We start from the raw sequence: 22,097 nt of genomic DNA, 5'->3' as shown, positions 1-22,097 counted from the left end.
GAATTGACACATTCTGGGAAAGACCCACAACGATGGAGACTTACTTAGATATAATCACATTTCCAAAGTGAACACAAATCAGAAAGATTCTGAGCGAAGAGATTTGACGCAGACGTCTAATTAGAGTTCAAATATCAAGGGGAAAAAAAAAAAAATCACTGCACAAACACGAATGCTGCTTTTATTTCCTCCTGTGAGAATGAAACCCCATTTAATGTTTGCTTAGCATTAGTTCTGCATTTCCAAAATTAGAATACAAATGAGTGTTGAAAGTTTTAAATATTGAGTACAGCCAGTGGTTGTAGTCATGTGTAATAATTAAATATCATATCAAATCCAAGGAAAAGTATCAACACCTATCTGCTTCGACGCACCCATCATAAAGAGCTAAAACAAAATGAAAATGTCAAACTGATGTATGCAGAGTTCCCTGTGACTTGAGAAGATTCCTCAAATATGAGCTGAAACTCTGGCATATTCTGCACCTTTTCTGTTTTGTTTTTTTCCGTGTGGGAGAAGATTCTCTTGTTCTGTGCGAGACAGCGGACCTGTCTCTAGAAAGGCAGGAACGTTATCTAATGGTACCAGATCAAAAGCTCCATCATTACCAGAATCCTCCACTGCCAGAGTGCGCATTGGAAAGGGTCTCTTTCAGACCAGAAGTTTTTTGAAGTTGCCTGGCAACTCATTTCTAAACTTGTACCATCAAGAAAAAATAAATGTAATTTTTTGGAAAGGTCAAGCGAGAAATATGCAAGGACTGTTAAGGACTGAAAGCTTCTGCAGTTGATACAAAAAAATAGTCCCTTACTGAGTGAAAACATGCCAACTCTGGAGTGATATAGCTCCTTGTGATATAAAGAGAGCTCTGCCCTATGAGTCAATTTTATGCCTCTAATTTTAAGATGGGGAAAGGAGGCCATAATTAAGGCCACTGTTGAAAATTCATCCATTTTCTGTGCACGGTTAGAACATTTACAAGAACGGAAGGCAGCACAGTGTCTCAGCTTTACTGCATTCACTGTGTTTAGTGGTCCTGTGTTTGGTAACAGTAAACAAATTACAGCCTCACCGGTGAGAAAAGGCCTTTATTTGCTTGCCATGCATTCTAGTCCCTGGTGCAAAGGCAGAAAATGACTGCGACACAATGCCAGTAATAAATATCTCAGGAGCCAGGCAAGTGCGGACAACAAACCTGACTGGATAAACAGCATAGAAATCTCATTGCGCCTCTTTGCAGGCGAGATAAATACATACACAGGCTATATCGAAATGATTTAATACCGAACCCTGCTCCTCCGACAACTTAATCCCCTCCTTTCCTTCGCGCTATTCAAATCATCCACAATGACCAAAATAAGGTCTGTTGTGTAACTGCTATTACCCACATTACTTTTTCCCCTCTGTGATTCTCTTTTTCAATACTGGTGGGTTTCTCAACCGTTGAAATAGTTGTCTGCTTATATTGTTGTCGAGGGCGGTTGGTCAGTTCATATTTACTGTAAGTTGTTGATGAAAGCGATGCGGGGTAGGAAAGTTTCGTGACAACGGGTTTGGCGTCCATTTTTGCCAGGGCTGTTATTTGTCAAAACAGGCTTGAAGAAATGCAGTAGCATAGAACTCTCTGCACACAATACCTTTCAGGGACACACACACACACACACACACACACACACACACACACACACACACACACACACACACACACACACACACACACACACACACACACACACACACACACACACCGACCGATCTACAGGTGTACCCCTCACACTATATTTTTGAGCTCCATTGTGACAGTCTGTGTCACTGATTTAATTTCTCCCACCATCTGCTGGCTGGAAGCCCAACGTCGTAGATCATATCCAGCCTGGCAGATACAAACTGCATCTGTCTATGCATGCTTCTCCCAAGGACTCACACAATATGGCAGGGTAGAATCACTCTCCCGGCCACCCAATCTGCATCCTTGCTTCCAAGGACTGGGACATTCTAAGTAGGACAGGTTGATTTTTTTTTGTTTTGTTTTTTGTTTTCCTCGAGTTACACCCTGTTTATTGCGCTTGCATTTAAACAGAAGACACAGGAAATTAAGAAGGAACACAAACAGAAGCCTGTTTTCCTGGAAAATTGCCCCGCAATACATAATTAAAGTGAGCCAGAACATAAAAAATAAAAAAAAAACACACAAACCCGTCATTACATTCTCCACTTTTTTGCCGGCTCAATCAGTCAATTGTTCCACGCACAGAAATAGACATGTAGACTTAGTACAGATATTATTAGTATACAAGTCACAAACTATGTAACCTTCTGCAAACTGAATCACAGCATCCTCACACAAAGACTGTAACACTGCTGCGCTGCTGTTTCATAGCATGGCTTTTAATCAGCAACAGCCAACCTGTGGAAGTGTCCTTGACGAAGATGTTAAAACTCCACCAAACTCCCTGCCAGCTTGTTGTGCATTTCATCTTGTGTTTCAGTGTTTTTGTGATCGATAAATTATAATTAAAAACCCAAATCAACTAGGAAGCAGATTTTTAATTTGAATAATTTCGAATAAAAGTGGCATGATCAATAACTTACTATTAAATTTGACCCCGGTTGATTCATCTGTCCCTTGAGATTTGTTGGACACCGGACTACATTTTTCATGCTATATGTAAGACATCTGGATGGAGCCGTGTATGCTGTAGGCAACAGTTTATCATCTGTACTCGTCCATCAATAGCTCTGTGCTTTTGGCAGGCTGTATCTGCAATGTCTGGTATGTCTGCGCCGTCAGTGCCGATCCTGTCTATGGCCTCAGGGGACAGAGGGTGAGAGAAGGGGGAGCGAAAGAGGGTAATATAAGGAAAGTGCTTGATACTAGAGAGAATAGTAGAACCAGGCGACTCAGGCACTTAATTATTACTGCAAAAGTTACGAGTTTTTATTTTGTTATTTTGGCGCAGGTAGTGAATTAGACCCGCTTTTTTCTTTTTAAGTCACTTTTGCCTGGTTCCCCTCCACTTTCTAAATGGTCGAAAAAGCATGTAATTCGGTGTTAAAACTTCAAAACACATTTGCAGACTGTCCTAATGACTCAAGAGCAGATTTCCATTTCTCTTAATTTATCCCATAACTTCAACCACTTTGCTAAAAATTCTACATCCTGAACGATGTTCATAAAAAGGTTAATGCTGGGGATTTATTTATCCTTTTTGTTTTTTTTGGAGTGGGCCAGTGATTTTCAAAGAGTGTTTTAACACGTATGAGCTCTCCGACTGTTTGCTCATTTGCACATTTGCTCAACATCCGAGCCCATCAAGAAGGAAAAAGGAAGAAGAATGTAGATGAAATTTTTCCTGTTTGTATTGTTTAGTTCATTTGAGATGTTGATATAAACTTTTTCCTTTGGGGAAGACAGCAATACTTTTCCTTTTTCTACACTGAAACCAATTATTGCAACAACAACAAAAGGAAATCGTCTTTGTTGTTTCTACTCAACAATTGCAGAGTCACTTCTCTGTAGTAAACACTGTCTTTGTTTAGAGACGATAGTGAGGCAAAAAACAGGATCATCTCATAAAATGCTGTGTGTATGCATACAGCACAAACAACAAGCCATAAAATAATCACAAAGTTCAATATTCAACCATTTTTTTTTTAACATCATTAGCTTCCCAGTGAAATGATTTATTCCTGAACTGTTCTACTTAGGTATAGTGTTCCTATTATTGTGTCCACGCTCCACGTGGGTTTGTCCAGTGAAACTTTGTTGCTTCAGGCTGCTGTCAGACACGTTGTGAGACCGGAGCTGCAGCCTGTCACCGTTTTCAACCTGGAGTAATGGCCTCTATTGATCGTCAGGGCGTCTTGCGCTCCTTATCTGGACATTGTCTTTGGATTTTCAGGAGACATTGGAGATGTGACAAGACATGCACATCCGTTAATATCTGCACATTGTCAGGAACAGACAGGGATATCCGCAAATCGACGTCGGCTATTAAATATCTGCCCCAACCAGCTGCAACAAGCTTTTATTATTCAATTACAGATTTTACTATGGACTTGTTTGTCAGTGGTCAGTGGGATCGACAGTTTCTCCTGATGCATGAATTCAGTCTGACTGCTTCCTCCATCCTTCATCAGAGTATTAAACAAGTTGCTACGTCATTTTCTTTGCCGAAGTTTTTGTTGGTCCCCAATTTTGTATTACTTTTAGCCCAAAATACTTTTAATTCACATCTCACTCTAAACCAGACAGGACCCCAGCAGGGGGAATGAGTTAGCCATCAAAATATAAAGATCTAATTACATTTTTCCAGAATTACAAGCAGTGTCACTGAATATAAACACCAGAGGATGATGGAGACTGTCACTCACAGATGTGCTCCTGAATCAAATTGATATTTGAAGGGTCAAATATAAGTCAATGCATACTTCCACCTCAGTGCTCCGAGCCCTGCAGACAGCCGCAGTGTAATTCTGCATCAAATCAATTTGCTCATTGCTTCACGCTCTTCTTCTTGCTTTTAGTTAAAAGTGTTTTATGCACAGCGAAGGTTCAACCTCTCGGCCAAGTTTGGTGGCATCCTGCATTTGACCAATTCATCATTTGTAAATAAAGACGTCGGATATATTTGATATCCGCTCTGTGGCACAGAAAGGTCATGACAATATGAATGTTAAATTAAATGAGATTTCATTTGGTTTATTGACATTATGTAGACCAAAGACTAAAATGACTTTTGATATCATATATAGCTAACAAATGCCTCATATTAGTAGTTCTGTATATTCTATCGGTTAGTTCAGTGTAAATGATTCCATCCAAGTGCTTTGATGTTGTTAACAGTGAAAGCTGTCTATCTTTGTCTGTGAGTCATGCAAAACCAATGATTAAGAAACAGCAGAAAAAATAAATCCCTGCACACAATGGAAAACAATCAACAATCTAATATATATATATATATATATATATATATATATATAACTTGCTAATGGATTTACTTCTATGGTCTATTTTAGCCTGCAGTTGTTGGACATATTATGTTGAAGTGCATTTGTTTTAAGTAGTGTGTCTAATGTTTTTCCAACCCACATTCTTTTAGTATGATCTCAATAAAAAAAATGTGACATTATAAGTTTGTTCTATTTACTGCATCTCATTGTGCCAAAATAATAAAAAAAAAACATAACACCCGGCATACTTTTTTTTTCTTCTTGAATTTGTTAAAAAACGACCCTATGGGCCTTTATGGTTGCAGGTGAAGAGTGAGGTCCACCTCACAGCTCTGTAGGCCAATGAGTCAACAGCTCCCCAGGCACTGACTGGCTATGGATGGATGGTCCTGCTTTATGTCAGGGGGGGGGTTCTAATACCTACACTCAATGAGCTGGCTAATGGGAGTCCTTTCACCCTGACCCCTTTTCCTCACACATTTACACATCAAGCCCTCTCGGCTTATCCACTGGGCCACACAAGGCAGAGGGAGGAACGGCTTGACTCACTATCAGCCCAACAGCTCGCCTGTAAAGCCTCCCATTTTTCTCATGTTTAAGAGGCATGGTTGCCATTTTCTCTAAGCTACTAAGCTATGTTTTTCAAGGTTGGGGCTGATCGGTCTGCCTGCAGCTGTCAAAGGCACTGTTGATTTTGCATGCAGCACGTCTCCATCTGTATTTTGCACCTGTTTTGCACGGGACGGCTGACTGAGCAAGCATGCTCCGATTCAGGCCTGCCTGCTTCAACACTCACGGTGTGTTTAGGAGAACTTGTTGTTTAATTAGGGAAACCTCCATGTTGATCCAATTACTGACTTGATGAAGTTGTTGTGAGGTCAGAACTGATATTAAACCAACCTCACGAAATGGTAAATGCTTAGTTTTAAGTAGTAGAATAAGGTTTGTTTTGACTCGAGGCATGATAATGAAATAGTCAGTCCGAAAAACACTGTTTGCTGCAGGCTGATTTACTATACCCACATAATGGTTACAGTAGGTCATGTTTGCCCGGCCTCTCTGCTAATGTTGACCATTGATGACATTATTTAGCCTCTTCTGTGTTGAGCAGCAGTTAGCAGGTCATGCCACAATGTGATATTTTGGAACACCCATCACTTCTGCAAACCTCGACATAATCAAAGTTGAGACTGTCGACATTGACTCACAGTCTCTGTGTATTATTCATTATCTCTGACTGAGAGAATAAGTAAAGGCTGTCACAGGAGCCCCGTCAGTGAGGATTTAATTAACAGAACCTGCCACATTCCACTACATCCACTGCCTTTCTCAGAACTCATAAAAGCCATCCGTATCTGCCGTAATTACACTAAACGCGTCACAATAAAGCTCTGCCGATGATTAATTTGAGTTGTGGAGAGGATCAATTAATTCATTTATTTGCGAACCCCCGCTCCGCTTCTTTCTGTAGACCGATTTCATTAACCGTCACGCTTTCTGATTTTTGGTCCCGTCCTTGTTCTTCTTTTCTTTTCTTTTCTTTTTTACAAGACACCTGCAGGAATAGCCTGTCTTATTAGCCACATCACATTACCACAGAAATCTACCATGAGCCCTGAAGTGTTTTTATTTTATTTTTTTCCATCTAAGAGGCAGTTACATTAAAATGAGGAGTAAACCACAAACCGTGGACTCTGTAATACCATAATCTCAAGGGTCTTCAATCAAACTCCTGTTAGTGGGACCACAAGGCAAGAAGTAGAGCTGTAATCTTAAAATGAAAGCCTACAGCTGTGCGACTCGCCGAGCGTAGTTAATGGAGGATGTGATTCTGTGCAGCAGCGCTTGTCCCACAAGGTGAATCGGTCAGCATAACCATGTGAATTCAGAAGACCACCCTTGGGTAGCAGTAATGGGTCAGAGGCCAGGGTGATGTACTAACTGGTGCGCCGCGGCATAAATAACAGGCGCAGGGGCATCTGGCAGGGCTGTAGATCACACCGACGACAGTGGAAGTATGATATCAGATAGGAGAAAAGAGGGAGAAGTAGAGATAAATAGGAAAGTGGAGGGAGAGATGATAAAAAATAAAAAAAAAAGAGGGAGGGGAGGAAGGGGAGAACAGAGTTTGGGGGGAATTAGATGACTGTTATTGATTATCTGCCTGAAGCCGAGGAAGTGAGGCCAAATGTTCTGCTCAGCCAGACAAAAAAGTGTATTATTTCAAAGGTCATGGCATGCATTACAGTCTTTTTACTCCAAGTGCACTTGGATAAACAGCCGAATAACTGCACGGCGATACCAACACGAGTCTGCAGTGAGTGAGTGTGTATTAACAACCGCATTAGCAGTGTTTTTGTTATGGCTGTGTTCTCGTGATGGTCCGTTGCGTGCAGGTGTGTCTGTGCGTGCGGATCACATGTCCTCGGGACTATTTGTTTGATGTACTTCTATCGCCATAGCAACTGCCATAACACCCGGTCGAGGAGACCGGGTGCCAGAGACAACAGGCTTGAAAAAAATGATCTTCAGATCTGTGTCAGTGCACTTTCAATGCACACTGCGAATTTGCATTCATTTCCCTGCCGCCTCATCCTAACTGTAGCGAACAGACTTATCAGCCAACTATTAACGCTGTTGTGTAATCACCCACCACGTCGCTATTCACACCGACTTCAGGTGGCATCGCCGAGGATAATTTGTTTGGTTAGAATTAGCATCTTGTTGTCTTTGTTTTTTTCCGCTCTCGCCTCTCTTTTCCACGGAGATTTTTCACATCGTTACAACAGTATTACATCGTTGGCCCTCCTCGCCGGGTCTTTGATGTCGGGGTGTGCCGTGTCATCCCTGCTGAGGAGACCTCTGCAGTGGGAGCTCTGCCAGCGAGTATTTCTCTGGAGAGCAGGAGAGTCCCACTCACATGCCCTTCATGGCAAAACATGTGAGAAAACTCTTTGCCCTCTGATGTTTGGCAAGTAAAACAGCACAAAGGCAGTGCATGAATACCGGTCAGGTCAGTGTGCCTTTTGCGAGGGGGCCTATTAGTCGCTGCCTTCTTCTCACAAGATTTAAGAGCAAAACCAAGAGGAAGTATTAAGTAGTCCTACAAGGGGGAAAGTTGACTGAATTAAAGGAGATTTTAATAAGCAACCGCTGTAAGAGTGTAGTGCTACTGTAGCTGGCGTAATCCCCATATTTGTATCTATTATTTCCGTCCAGCAGAGTGCAATACAAACATTACGTCTGCAGTTAAATGGTAAACCTGCCGAATGTTTTCCACGCCATCAGCAACCCAACTTATTGACGGAGCTCTTTCAGTTGAACTCATGTCAGCTCTGGCTTTTGTGTTTGCACCTCATGCTGCCGCTGACACCTCTCACACACTTCCGTGTCTCCGACAGATGCAAATGTCTGTCTCGACAATGTTCTTGGCGAGAAGCAGCTGCAGGGCACGTGCTTTGTTTTCTGCAGACTGCTCATCTGCTCTCTAATGATAAATTGACTCAAGTCCAGTTGAGACGTAGACGAGACACACAGCGCTAGATTTAGTTTCCCTTTACAGGTCGGGCTGGCAGAAAGGTGAACAATTAAAAATGTATTAGCCAAACAAAGTGGAAACACTGAGACGGTAATCTCATGCACTGCAAAATATAATGAAACAGATTCCTTTTTTTTAAACATTTAGCCATCAGTCAAGCTCCAAATGCCACACATTCTCAGAGACAAATTAAATCCGGAAATGGCCTTCATATTCTTTCTAGAAGCGCGTAAACCTTTTTTTTTTTTAACCCGCGGAGACAGTGCAGTGATGTATGTTTTAAAAGGGTAGATTTTAGAGCAGTAATATTTCATGAGGCAAGTGGCTGTGTTGCTGCCACTGTGGTCCTTTGGTTCACACTATCAAAGGGGACACCACCTTTAATTGTTGTCATCCATCACTTGGCAACAGGCACATGTGGAGATCATAAGGGGCTTTTATTTTATTTTTTTAGTTGAAATGAGATCAGCTCAGATGTCGGGGACTTAATTTTTGAAGGCAAACAGTGAGGCTGAATTAGATGAATTATTGAAACGTACAGTATTGACACGACTCCCGTTCGTGTTGTAGCTGTATTTCCCGCCATGTGCTGCCTCATCGCTGTATGTTATTCCTCCCTTAGAACATTTATAACAGCATGTGACAGTCGCCCCTTCTTGCGCTTAAGACGATAAGGAGGATGGAGATACCGCCGCATATGGAAATGGGAATGGAAATGAGGCAGAAGTCTTGTATCTGGTGCCACTATGTTAGGACTCCCATGTTACGAAGGAAGTGGGGTGTCTGGAGTGTTTTCCCCCATCGAGATGAGTGTGTTTGGGCTGTGGGAGAAACGCGGGTTGACGCCACTGTGGGATTGAGCTCCAGCAGCCTCCCAGTGGGACAGGAGGACAGGGATGGGTCTCTTTCAGCAGGGCTCTGATTAGACCCATCGCCCTAGCTGCCACGCTCCACTCCCACTGGTAATTGGAGCTGGCAGGAGGTTGGCATGCACCCCTCCCCTTCCCCCTCCTCCTCTCCTCCCTTCCGTCTCTCCTTTTTACTTTTTTTTTTTTTTTTCTTTTTCTCTCCCTCGTCTCTCATCTAAATCTTACCTCACCTGCCTGTGGCTGCCACCGAGTCACAATAGTTTATGATTACTGTATCGTGTGTTTTTTTTGTTTTTTTTCTCAGTTCCACGAATTACCATAGTGCTTACTAGTGCCTTCTTCTCTTTACAATTGATGTTGCCAGTGTTTCCCCCATGCCTTTTGTGTATAATCAAGGCTCCCACTGCTATTCTAATTGAGTAGCACAACCATAAAACCACATTAAGCCTCCTCTTTCTGCCCTTTCTATTCTCCCGAACTGCTATAACCACTGTAAACTGGAAGTTCGTCTGCTAAGCTGCTCGTATCGCAGTTGAACTGTGCGTTTTAAGCGGCTGTCGAGAGAACAATGGTCCTATTTGTTTGACACAACACAGAAGAACCAGTTCATGCGCACCTCGCTTTTACGTCTTATGTCCTGTGACTTTCTAGCGCTGCCTCTGGCCTCACTGGTTTTGCTAATGCAGGGCGTTTCACCTGCTTTTGGTTGTAACAACTTTGTCATAGAAGCTCTTTACAAATGGCACAAAGTTCAAGCGGTTTAAGACAGATTGGTCTCCTCAGTATGAGACATCTACAGTGCAACATTATGTTAGATCAGCGGCAGAATAAAGGTTTGCATGCTGCATGCATAATTGAAGATTGTGTAGTCTGCATACAAACTGAATAAAATTACCAAAGCAGCAGTTAGATTGGAAAGTAGAACACATTCATCTCCTTACAAGTGTAGCTCATGACATTAGTATTTTTGTTTTGATCTTTCTTTTTTTCTGCAGCAGTGTTCATCATATTCATTGGGGCACCTACGTGATACCTATCACAGGATATGGATTTTTTTTTTTTTTTTTTTTTTGCCTTACTTGTATTTTCCTGCTCGGACTAGAAATGAGAGTGGAGTTTTTTGTTTTTTGTTTTTTTGAGGAATTACAGCACAACAGAGCCTTTATATCAAGAATTCCCTCTATCTTGACAAACATCAACCTACATCGCCCGCAACATTTCATTGGATCCTCTCCAAATTTCCCCATCCCTTTTCTTTTCCCTTCAAATTAAAGAGGACTGAACAAAGGCATGTCTTTGTCTTCCCAGGATGACAAGTTGGCAGACAAGGCCAGCCTGCAGGACTTGCAATAGTTGAAATAGACAGAGAGGGCTCAAATCTTACCCAATAGCTCGACATGATTTGTGTATAGAAAGATCTTTCTGTTATTCTTTTTCACCAAATGTCAGGGACATGGCAGCTCTCTACATTAGATGTGGGCTGAGTGCTCGTAATTACAGAAATGATATCTTTTAGACTTATGTTTTAATCAAATTAAAATAATCAACTGTGACACATTTTGCAAGACCTCTTCTACAATTGGAAAATTCAAATGGGTTTTTACAGAACACAGCATTAATCAACTTTTTTTGTTTAAGTCTATCGTGACATTTTTTCACATTTGTACAGTTTTACTACTTGAGAGCATAAAAGAATGGGACTTTTATTTGATTTTAGAATCAAATCATAATGGTTTCATAAGCATAAACTCTGGAGGCAGAGAGGCCCACATCTCAAATATTGATCCTCAGTCTGAAATTTAGCTAAAAACATTTTAGATTAAAAATTTGCACTTTATATTCATTCATAAAATTTCCTAACATCACATTCTGCTTTTCTGTACAGTAAGTTTCTCTAAAAACGGTTGATATTGGCAAATCAAAATCAATTTTGATTGCTGAAGAAACTGGTTTCACAGGTTACACAACGTTAAAGTAACTAACCTTAAATATTTCCTGCTTCTGTAACAACGCCCACTATGGAAGCAGCACTGAAGCTGAGCATTGCTCTGCCTCCTTCATATGTATAACATGTACTGTACACGCAGCCCAGTCAGTCTTCCGTTTATACAATTTGTCATGTTGGAATTGACACACTACAGTGCACTTTCCACTAATCAGACTGACTGTGGCGAAATATACACCAGGAGTAATAACAGTTCACCTGCAATGCAAACATGAAGCAGGAGTCAGGGATAGATTCGTATGTAGGCTTTGCAGCAGCATTTAAATTATTCCCTGTTTGTGCTTCCCGATATGACAGAGCCGCTGACTCGTGTAATAACTCTTTTGGGGTCTTTCACCCTGTTTTACCAATGGTTTGCATTTTTCACAGCTGAGGAACGTTTGCCAATAAGTTTAATCATAAATATTCTATATGCAGCAATGCAAGCGGGTTGGATGGGAAATATCTGAAGGCATAGTTACAGGAAATACTACTGAAAATAGTTTTTCCTCCAAGTAAGGCAAGATGTGTTTTTCAGTGGGAAACTGTATATTACAGCCTTTAATTTTGCTGTAGGTGTATGTTGGAGGCAATAGATCAAACTTCACTTCAAAATAAGGTATGACAGACTCCTGCTGTACAACCCCTGGGGTGACTGGCAGGGTGTAATTGACACCACGGTGTCATGTCTCATTGAATCGATTGGTTTCCACTGTGTAGAGAGAAGCTACACAATTTTCTGGCTGAGATAGAGTGCTTTTGGAGGTTTAATCATGTGCTGCATGTAGAAACAGCATGCGTGACATGACATGATGGATGAACATTGGAAATCAGTGGCGAATCGATTTTAATGTAAAGAGTATGTGTCGTATCCGCGCTTGATTGAAAATTCAAATTTTGTAGAAAGATTGTTTGTCAGCAATAAAACTGATACTTTTAATTGATTAAATATATGTTTGCAAAAATAATCTGTGAACTGTATTTATGGGGATGCCAGTTTTTGTTTTTTTTAGGCCAAAATTTAGTATGGAATAGTTTCGCTGCCAACAACACCTAATTTAGTCCTCAAAAACAGCCTATTGTCCTGCACGCAACCTCCGGAGCCCACACCGACTGGCCAATCCGGGGAGTCCATATATTAAGGAAAATGGGGTCCATGTCAGCAGCCACAATGGGACTTCCTCTGCGGTGATCCATTATGAACATATTCGAAGCGATTTGTAAGTAGGTGAGACTGGAGTTCAGCCCCCTCTGGGTTTAGCATAATTCAGTGGTTTCCCACATTTCATCTTAAAAAGGAGAATAGCAGAGGGATCTCTTATCATCTTTTACAACCAAACTGTCCATTTTTAAGATTTCCTTCTAAATAAACCCTCGTTCGGAAAATTACTGCAGCCTCAACGTTATGTAAGTTGTATTTCTACCAGGCAATTTTCTCCCTTATTCTGTTGCTGTCGTTGTCTCCGTCTCTCTCTACCGTTGCCCTTCTCTTTCACTTTGAAGGTTAGCGAGAGAAAACCACAGAGGAACACTACAATGCTGTTGCCATTATTCATACAATGACAAACTGTGCAGTATTATTTCATTATGCTGTATTGGTTTTACGGAGGTATCCTCTTTTGTAGAGGTATCGGTTGGGATGTCTGAAAACTAATTCTTTATCGTCAGACAGGAAGTAAGCCTCGCCGCAAAGATAAGCGGTCACGCAGAGATCTGTCAGCTACATCTGAATATGAGACGATCCGGGCTACGGGCCAAACACAAGGGTGAAAGGAGGAGCAACTGCTCTGCTGAGGATCAGAACAAAAAACAAAACCCGTGCTCCTATTCACGCTGAGGCCATATAAGTTTACATATGGATTTTTGCCTCAGACAAGCCAAGTGAGGGGTGGGGGTGTTGGGTTGTGAGAAAAACCTATTCGGAGCATCGTTTAGGTTACAAAGCCTTTTTGCTAACATGGTTTTAGAGGGTCAGATTGAAACGACAACGTAGGTATACGTTATAAATCCACCGGCTTAAAGTGGAGCAAGTATTGTTAGTTATGGGTGTATCAGCTGTAGAGTGTTTTTTTGTTGTTGTTGTTTTTTTTAAATGGCAGCTGGTCATCATTTCTGTTAAACAAATATCCACTTTTTGGGCAGGTATATAGTTAAACATCTAATATCTAATGAGTGATGCAAGAAAACCTTATGAAACTATTATTTGTGGCATTTCCTAAAATCCTAAAAGAAAGTGTTTTTCTCTAATAATCAGTAAATTAGAAGTTTGCAGTTGGCTTTTTTTTATTTGACTATATTTGACTTTATTTTTTGCCTCTTCCCCCTCAAAAAAAAATTAAGGTTTACTTAATTGATTAAGTAAACCTTTCCAGCCCCAGTCTTGTACGGGTGACTGTTCTGAAGGGGTTTACTTAGGCTATGTTTAATCAGATTTTTTTTCTCCAATCAGGTCTTTCAGACGGACTGTCCGCTCTGTTATTTGCAAGTGAACAGACTGGGTTTGGTGTGTCCAGACATCGCCAGTCTATCTGCATGGGTTGCTTTGGTAACGGCGTACGCACAGCTATGCTGGTGACGCAGTTTACCAATACGGAAGCTTCCGGCACAGAAGTGCCAGCAGACAGTTCATTTCAGCTTCTGTTCGTGGACTGTTGTTATCGTTGTCCTCCGCAGTGCTCTGCTGGCGGTATCATAAGTTCTGGCTCACTATGTCTCTCCGAAAATGACGTTGTTACTGTGTGTCGCATTGCGTGTGACGCAAGAAATCCCCAAGCGGAGCGTCCGGACTGAGATGTATCTGCAGAAATCCGATTGGAATCGCATTTCAAAACACTTCCAAATTTGTTTTGGGACCAGCTTGAAATAACCTTATTTCAAGTAGTGTTTTGCTGTTCAGACTTTCAAAAATAAAAAATAAAAATCAGATAAGGGCTGGCAGTAAGTACCTTGTGCCAAGACAACCTGGTGAAAGTTTCTTTCCAATTACTCTCCTCACCTACAGTAACTGTTTTTCAGAAATCCTTTGCTCACTTTTAGCTTTTCACTTTAACTCTTGGGACATTGTATTCCTGCTCTGTGACACTGGCAACCTGTCCAGGTCCCAGCCTGCCTCTCACCCACTGTGAGCTGGGATAGGCTCCAGCCCCCTGGGTCCCTGGGCACGATGTGTGGGTATGGATGGACGAATAGATGAATCCAGATTGCAGTTCCATTCTGGACTCTTATTTCCTTCCACTTCTTGTATTAATTTAGTTAATCCCTGCACTTAAGCTGTCCTTCGCTTTTATTGTTAGAAAACCTGGAGTCAGGTGTCTTTTCATGGTGAACCAAAGGTAGAAGTTACAATCACAAGCAAATTTTTTTTCACACTTAACACTTTGCCCCCAATGACAAAGTACACATGAGAATAAAGATGAAATAGATTAAGAGTTCAAGAGCAAGCTGATAATAACACTTCTCAAGGGCTATCATGTTTCCTCTTTATTACTGAGTCACAGAGATTAAACAAGGATTTATTATGAGCGCTGTGTTGGGGGCTCTCATTTTGGTTTGGCAGCACAGTGAGGTCTTTTCATCGAGTGTTTGTGACAAAAGCAGCTTCATAATTTCAATTTCACAATATAATGTACGGCCCATTTTTGTTTTAACATTAACACATTTGTTACAAATTTAACAGTAAAATATTACATTGTTTAATCTGAAGACGGGAGAGAGTAAGGAACTGAACAATTGCCTAAGAATTCCTAGTTCGTTTGCCCTTGTAAGGTTGAAAACATGCGACTGGACACAACTCACTAGAGCAGGGGTGTCAAACATACGGCCCGCCGGATGACTTTGCCAAGTGTGAAAATTACAGAAAGACATACATTGCATTTCTATGAGAATATGAAGGTTTATGAGTACAAACGTTTTGTGATTTTTTTTTATTTTTATTTATTTTATTTTTTTTATCGATCCAGTAATTGCTTCAGAAACAGCGTAAATGCGACATCTGCTCCGGAGGGAGAAGCTGCTGCTCGCTTTGTGACCCGTTAAATCTGCAGAGGAGAGCCCAGGCAGATAAACAGTGGGCTGATGTCTGAGTTTTTGCTCTTTATGTTTCTAGTTTATTGTAGAAAGACCTTTAAAATAGGGTTTATCATCCAAAAACCTTCACCAATGATTTAAACATAGAGAAATGTTGTCGTTATGTATGCGTTATTATGCTATGATTTTACTGGTCAGGCCCACTTGAGATGAAAGTGGGCAGTATGTGGCCCCTTAACTAAAGTGAGTTTGACACCCTTGCACTAAGTGAGTAGACAAGTGGAAAAATGAGCTAAAAAAAAAAAAAGTAAATAGTTCACTCTCAAAACTAGACTGCATGCTTTCCACAGAAAAACATGCTACAAGTGTTTAATATGTGTTAATGCTGGGATGCACCTCTTCCTGATGACATTTGGAATCCCACATGCCAAGGCTGGGTCGTCTAAGACTATAAACTGGCCTATTTTGATCATCATAATGTCAGTATAAATTTACGATTTCCTTTTACTTTGAAATCTGAAATTTTGCCTCAAGGATTATACTTCCACAATGCTACGTGTTGTCATGGATATGCCGTTACTTTCAATATGATGAGTTGGATTATTCAAATAGGTTTGTTTAGTTCGCTAAGCCTACGGTGACTCATCTACGCATAGGTACACAGGCATATTGCAACTATCCTTCTTCTGTCTAAACCTGAGACTCCCTCTGCGAGATAATAAGCCTGCGATGATAATCAATCACAAACAGGACTCTTTGTTTTTTTTGTTTTGTTTTTTCAACCAAATTTAAATCAGCACCATGTTCTCCAGTACTCTCTTCTGCTCTTGCACTCATTTTGTGTGTGTCTTTGTATTCTCAGATGACTGTTTGGGCCTATAACAGCTGAAATGTATTTGTTTTTTTTAACCTCTTCTCTGTCCTTCCCAGCGCAACAAAAAAAGGATTAATTCAAATCAGAAACATCTGCAGTTGAACTAGAACAATTCAATTGTTTTGAGATTTTTATTTCTGCTCTCGAAGGTAACAGTCAGGCCACGTAAAATATATTTTATAAAAGTATATTCTGTTACTACCAACTTTTTATGAGGACGGTAAGATAATTAAATTAAAAGGAAGGTTTTATATATTTCACAGTTGAATGGGGGATTTATCCTTTCAGATTTAGAACTTCATCAACTTGCTACTCAAGGATCTGACCTACGTCACATATCCAAAAACACAATAGAGGAGCAATGGATTAATTTCTCTTGTATACAATTTCAAAGGATTAAAAACATCAGTTCTGTCAATTTTATAGCAAGTAGTGTCTTTTGTCGTGTAATATCTTCTCGTGCGCTAATTTCGATGTGTGTGTGTGTGTGTGTGTGTGTGTGTGTGTGTGTGTGTGTGTGTGTGTGTGTGTGTGTGTGTGTGTGTGTGTGTGTGTGTGTGTGTGTGTGTGTGTGTGTATATACTCGGATTACTGTTTGGCCTGTAGCACCTGAAATATATTTGCTCTCTTTCATCCTCTTCTCTGTCCTTGCCAGCTCAACAGCTTTGATGCACTCAACTCCTCTCACAGCAATTGAAAGCCTACTCTGTCACAATCTTTTTGTAAACACATTTTTATTCTTCTTTTTCATTTTATTTAATTTTTTTTTTTAATTATTTCTAGCTCTTTGTGTCTGGAGCTGCACTAAAATCTGGCTTTGCTAATTTAACATTTTTCAGAGAACCAGATCCCTCATGGCTTCCCCATCATTGATATGGGCCCCCAGCTGAAAGTGGTTGAGAAGACCAGAACTGCCACGATGCTGTGCGCCGCCAGCGGAAACCCAGACCCAGAGATCTCGTGGTTCAAGGACATGCTTCCTGTGGACATCAGCAGCAGCAACGGGCGTATCAAGCAACTACGCTCAGGTAAACTTTGATTTCGTTTCCTTAAGTTTACACTGTCCATGACAGATTGATAATATAAATACAGCAAAGGCAAGTCGCAATGTGGAAGATGTCTCTGCATACCAACAGACATGAGTAAAGTTAGACAGGAGGATAATGTGAGAAAACAAAAGGCCTTTGTTGTCATGTATGAGTTCAATGTATTCACTCTCTTCGCAAAAAGACATGAACGTTTTATATAGCTCGTCGTTGTCACCTGGTTTACTTGATTTCCTCACAAAAAGCACCGGAGCCACTGACAAAGTAACAGAAGTTAGCATTGTTCCTGCAATCTTTGATAGCTTGTAACTTTTTAAAGTACAAACAGAGAATTTTTTTCACCATATTAAATAATCCTTAATCCCCTCTTGAACGTGCAGCTGGGTCACATTGAGGCCAGCCGATGATACAGTAGTGAGAAAAAAAAAATATCTATGATACTCTGTGTTCACAGTTGAAGCCCTGTTGATAAATAAACAGCACTTGCCTGACCTGGATCAGATTGCAAAGGTGCAAGGTGGAAAGATTAGCGGCTTTTGACCAGGTTAAGTGTTTCGCTCCGTCCTAAATCTACCTCACTTAGTGAGGATCCTGTAGTGAACCTCACTGAGTGAGGTAGATTTCAACTTGTGAGGCTCCTGTGGTGGAAAGCAGCTTATAGAGTGTCAGACTGCAGGTGTAAGGACCCAAACATTAAAGATGAGAGCTATACTCTCGAAAAAAGCCTGACACAAAAGCTGCCCAGTGGAAGCTGAGTCCGGGTCACTTGAGCATCTTCGCTCTGACTGTCCCTGTTCTTGCAATATTAAAATGCGGCTCTACTGCAAGAAGAACCCAAAATAGGTACAGATTTCAACAAATTGGATACTAATGGACCTCCTTAACTGTTTGATAGTGTTTTTTTTCATGCAAGAATAAAATTGTACATAAACCCACGATTTAGTTTTTCTTCCAGCAACAAACTTTTAATTAGTTTTCTTTCTCACGTACATTGAGAGTGCCTGAAAATGTGCTGATATGTAATACCCTCAGACTAACAATCCTTTTTACCCCCCACCCCATTTCTTGACATCTGCTGCTGTATCAGGTTTTACATTACTGCATATGACCTGAAATGAGGCCAATGTTGCGACGACAGAGAAGAAAAGCATGTTATTTTGCTGCCACAGTTTAACAGAGAAGTGCAGACCCGGTCCTTATTGCATCACACTTGCTCGTTTTTTTAAAAAAATTTTATTGAGCTCACAGACGCATTTATTCTATCTCTTCACATCATCCAAATCAATCACTCAGTAGAGATACTAACCTCTTTTCAGTTTAATACCTCTGACGTGAATCCTTCTTGCTGTCCGTCACTCTGTTTACTCTGTATGACTTTCATTAATTTCTCTTGCTCATTTTACTAACTGCTGTCTGCACAGAGTGGGGGCCATCTTAAATTAGAAAGCTTCATTGAGCTATCTCCTTAAACTGCACACTACTTTAATGCCGCTATGAAGCAACGGTAAATGTGGTTGTAGCTGTTGTCTGCAAATGCAAAATGTTGGCCTGACGGAGAGGATCCTTCTCAAAGGCTTCTCGTCTTCCACAGACAACACGTGCAGTCCAGAATTAATATTTGCTTCAAAGCATTTAATTGAGTGCACTGAACTTTGTCACATTGCATTTAAGTGGCTTCTACTCTTTATCAGTTGTTTTTTCTTTCTAACTGTGGCCTGTCAGAAGCCATGTTTTTTCTCCCACTGTTGTAAGTAGATTACTAACTAATCTCTCAACCCTGTTTGCATCGAAATTACTTCCACCTAGGTGGTACACCAATTAGAGGTAAGATTGATGAATAAAGTGTATTGGAAAATATCACGTCCGCAACATTTCCTCACACCCACCTCCAGACCCCTGCATTCTCCCCGACGCCGCATCACCAGGTTCAACCCACATCCTCTCACTTTCCCTTTCGTCTCCTCTCAACATGTTCTGTCTGCTCCTTAACAAACAACAAAATCACCAACCGTGATGTCATGAGAATGGGAAGGCAGAAGTGCAAAAGTCTTAGCCTGTAAATTAGCTTTTTCAAGGCTCTTTCTTCACTGAAAGAAACAAAGCACGTTCACAAGGAAACACACATCCGCATAGAAAAGAAGCATCTTTCGGCTTCAGGCTCCTCTTTTTCAGCAAGAAAAGGGGAGAAGCAGTTGCATTTTAAACTAAAGCCCAGCATCACCACGAGATGATCTACCTGCTTCCTCTACGCATCTTCAATGCAAATTGAAATGGCTGCATTAGCATAAAGCCAATGCAGCACTGCCCCGCAGCACGGGAACAGGTTGAGATTGTTAAGGTGGACGCTTCGACCCCCTTTTCATGGAAATCATCTGTTTTCCTGCTCAGACAGAATGCAGGATTTTTTTTTTCCCCCCCACAACAGCAGTGAGGAAAACTGTGGCGGTATGGAGCAAGCTGGATACATTTCAAACTGCCGGCGCTCCTAATAAAACCCATTTTAAATTAGGTGTTTAACTCTTTAGGAGCTAAGGGAACCTTATGGCAGCCTCTGTGCCCCCTGAGGTAATTTCTGCTCTTGTAGAAGATCCACCAGCGTTCGAATAGTAATTGAAGAGGTTCAGTGTTGCAGGCTGACAACTGCCACAGCAGAAACCGTCTACGTTTCTGTAGTACTCGCGCTGTTTTCTCCCATAGGAGAGCAGGCAGATTGGCAGATTGGTGACACTGACATTAGTATGCGGGTGCATGTCAGTGCTGAATCAGACAGCGATGAGCTCAGCAAGCCGAGCAAACACCTTGGAGGGATGTGTTGTCATGAGATGGTATTATCACATGTCACTGCCCCGCCCTGTTTCACATCTGGGATTTTATCATTGTTACTATTTTTATTTTTTTGGGGGTCTCAATGATCCAAGTCCCCTATGGTTGGTGGTGAACCTGTTTGTTACATTCATCTCATACTGCATGATGTGAAAAATTTACCCTGACATCATCTTCTGCTGAGTATTTCTGTCGTTCTCAAACTGCATGGTTGCTGGCTGCCTTTCATGCTAGTACCATGCTGCTTTGGAGACGTGTCAACTGTAATCACTCACTTGTGACATGCGTACATTTATAAACTGCTGACAGAAGTAGTTTTATTTTTAAACTTGTATCTAAGTGTGTATCTTAAACCGTGCGGTGCAGGTAAGTTTGCTGTTGCTCTTCTTTTTCTTTTTTTCTTTTTTTTCCATTTGTCAAATCATAACGTGCTTCATCTGTCAGCCATTTGCAATTCAGTAGCAATGATTACATGATGGCTGCGGACATGGCGTGTCAAAATGACCACACCAAGACAGATCTCCCGGGATTTTATGGTTTGTTAGAAACAGCATGTTAGCCTTCACTCTGATGACTACAGCTACTTGGGATTGTGAATACTAATCTAAGCCATCTGGCAGAGGTGAGACACGGTCAGTAATGACCCCACTGCTAAATGCAGACTCAAACATGGCTGAAGAAAAGATGCCCTCCACTGGAACTTGTTGACTTCATAAAAAAAAAAAAAGACTTCAGTCATAAATTACATTCAGTCAATCCTTTAGTTTAAATATGGTTGTATTTTATTTGATTTCAACAGAATATCCAAAAACCTAGTTTTCTCTCTGCTCAATACTTAAAAGTACTCTTAAGGCTTTAAATCATGTTTTTTGGTTAAAGTATAAAACAGATCTACGTGATATTTAAACAGCAATTACAACTGTAGATGATTTATTTATGTTACATTTATTCATCTGCTTTTGATGTGGTTATTCTGCAGCATAGTTTAGCTGCATGCTAACATCTGGCTGAGACAGATAACCTCTCCATGACACAAACACTTAGGTCTGTCAGCTGTTTCCACAAGCAGAAGGCCTAATCAGACTGTGATGGTTTTGACATGTTATTCGAATGATTAATTGACTCTCAGTCATGGTCTTTTTTATTTTTTATTTTTATCTCTAACGTGACTAGGCATATATTCAATTAGCAGTTCCTTAAACTTGCCACATCTACTAAATGCTTGTGTTGCCTCAAGTATTTTCTTGACAAAACTCCGTCCATGTCTGAGCATGAACTGGGTTAGTTAACTACGGGCTCCCCGGCGAGTCACTCGTGCTGATATCTGCTGTGGTTTCATGCCAAGTTCCATCTCATATTCCACAACTGTCAAGACTGCTAAATTTGTTAATCCTCTATGCAGGAGCTCTGCAAATTGAGAGCAGCGAGGAGTCGGACCAGGGGAAATATGAATGTGTTGCCATGAACAGCGCTGGGACCCGTTACTCTGCTCCTGCCAATCTCTACGTACGAGGTAAAGTCAAATGTCTCTCTCAATTGTGGCTTTCATCAATCATGAGATTCATTTCTGTTGACTCAAGCATTTTGAAATCACGTGCATGCCTTTAAAGTGTCTCCTCTTAAACATGTACATATGTACACATATGAAACGGTGCAATTCCAGCTCTTCTCAGGAGTGTGCAGACTGTTGCTGTGTTCCAAAGGACATACTTCCCTTAGGACACTATCAAGTACTGCTCTTACATATTAGGACTCATAGTTGTGTAGTGCAGGAATTTTTGACATAGTAGTGCTGTTTCAATCTGCTCATTGCTGTTCTGCATTGATCCGAAATGACCTCAGCATGTGGACACATCACCCGCCAAAATATCTTTTAATTATTTTACCCCGAAATGAAGGTGCCAAACACAGAGGTTCTTCTGTCCAGCAGTCAATGTGAAAAACAAACCCTTTTGTGCCGTCCTCCCTCAGACGCCTTAATTTG

General features: G+C 41.0%; 1 protein-coding gene across 22 annotated transcripts in view; it reads left to right on the top strand.

Moving 5' to 3' along the window:
• LOC138617419 (receptor-type tyrosine-protein phosphatase F) overlaps nucleotides 1-22,097 on the top strand; it is a 166,619-nt gene that overhangs the window by 77,198 nt on the left and 67,324 nt on the right. For 11 of the 22 annotated variants that reach the window (XM_069692427.1, XM_069692424.1, XM_069692429.1 and 8 more), the window contains exons 5-7: nucleotides 17,084-17,272; nucleotides 19,097-19,114; nucleotides 21,516-21,626. In XM_069692427.1, coding sequence (XP_069548528.1) covers nucleotides 17,084-17,272; nucleotides 19,097-19,114; nucleotides 21,516-21,626 — 318 coding nt within the window. The remainder of the gene's footprint in view (nucleotides 1-17,083; nucleotides 17,273-19,096; nucleotides 19,115-21,515; nucleotides 21,627-22,097) is intronic. The other 11 variants (XM_069692440.1, XM_069692431.1, XM_069692443.1 and 8 more) reach the window with 1 other exon arrangement.

Source organism: Brachyistius frenatus, unplaced genomic scaffold (genome assembly GCF_029030835.1).
Source record: "Brachyistius frenatus isolate BFR_SWC_R1_liver_20210118 unplaced genomic scaffold, ASM2903083v1 Contig_12, whole genome shotgun sequence".
Classification (NCBI taxonomy): domain Eukaryota; kingdom Metazoa; phylum Chordata; class Actinopteri; family Embiotocidae; genus Brachyistius; species Brachyistius frenatus.
This window is presented reverse-complemented; position numbering and strand designations above follow the sequence as displayed.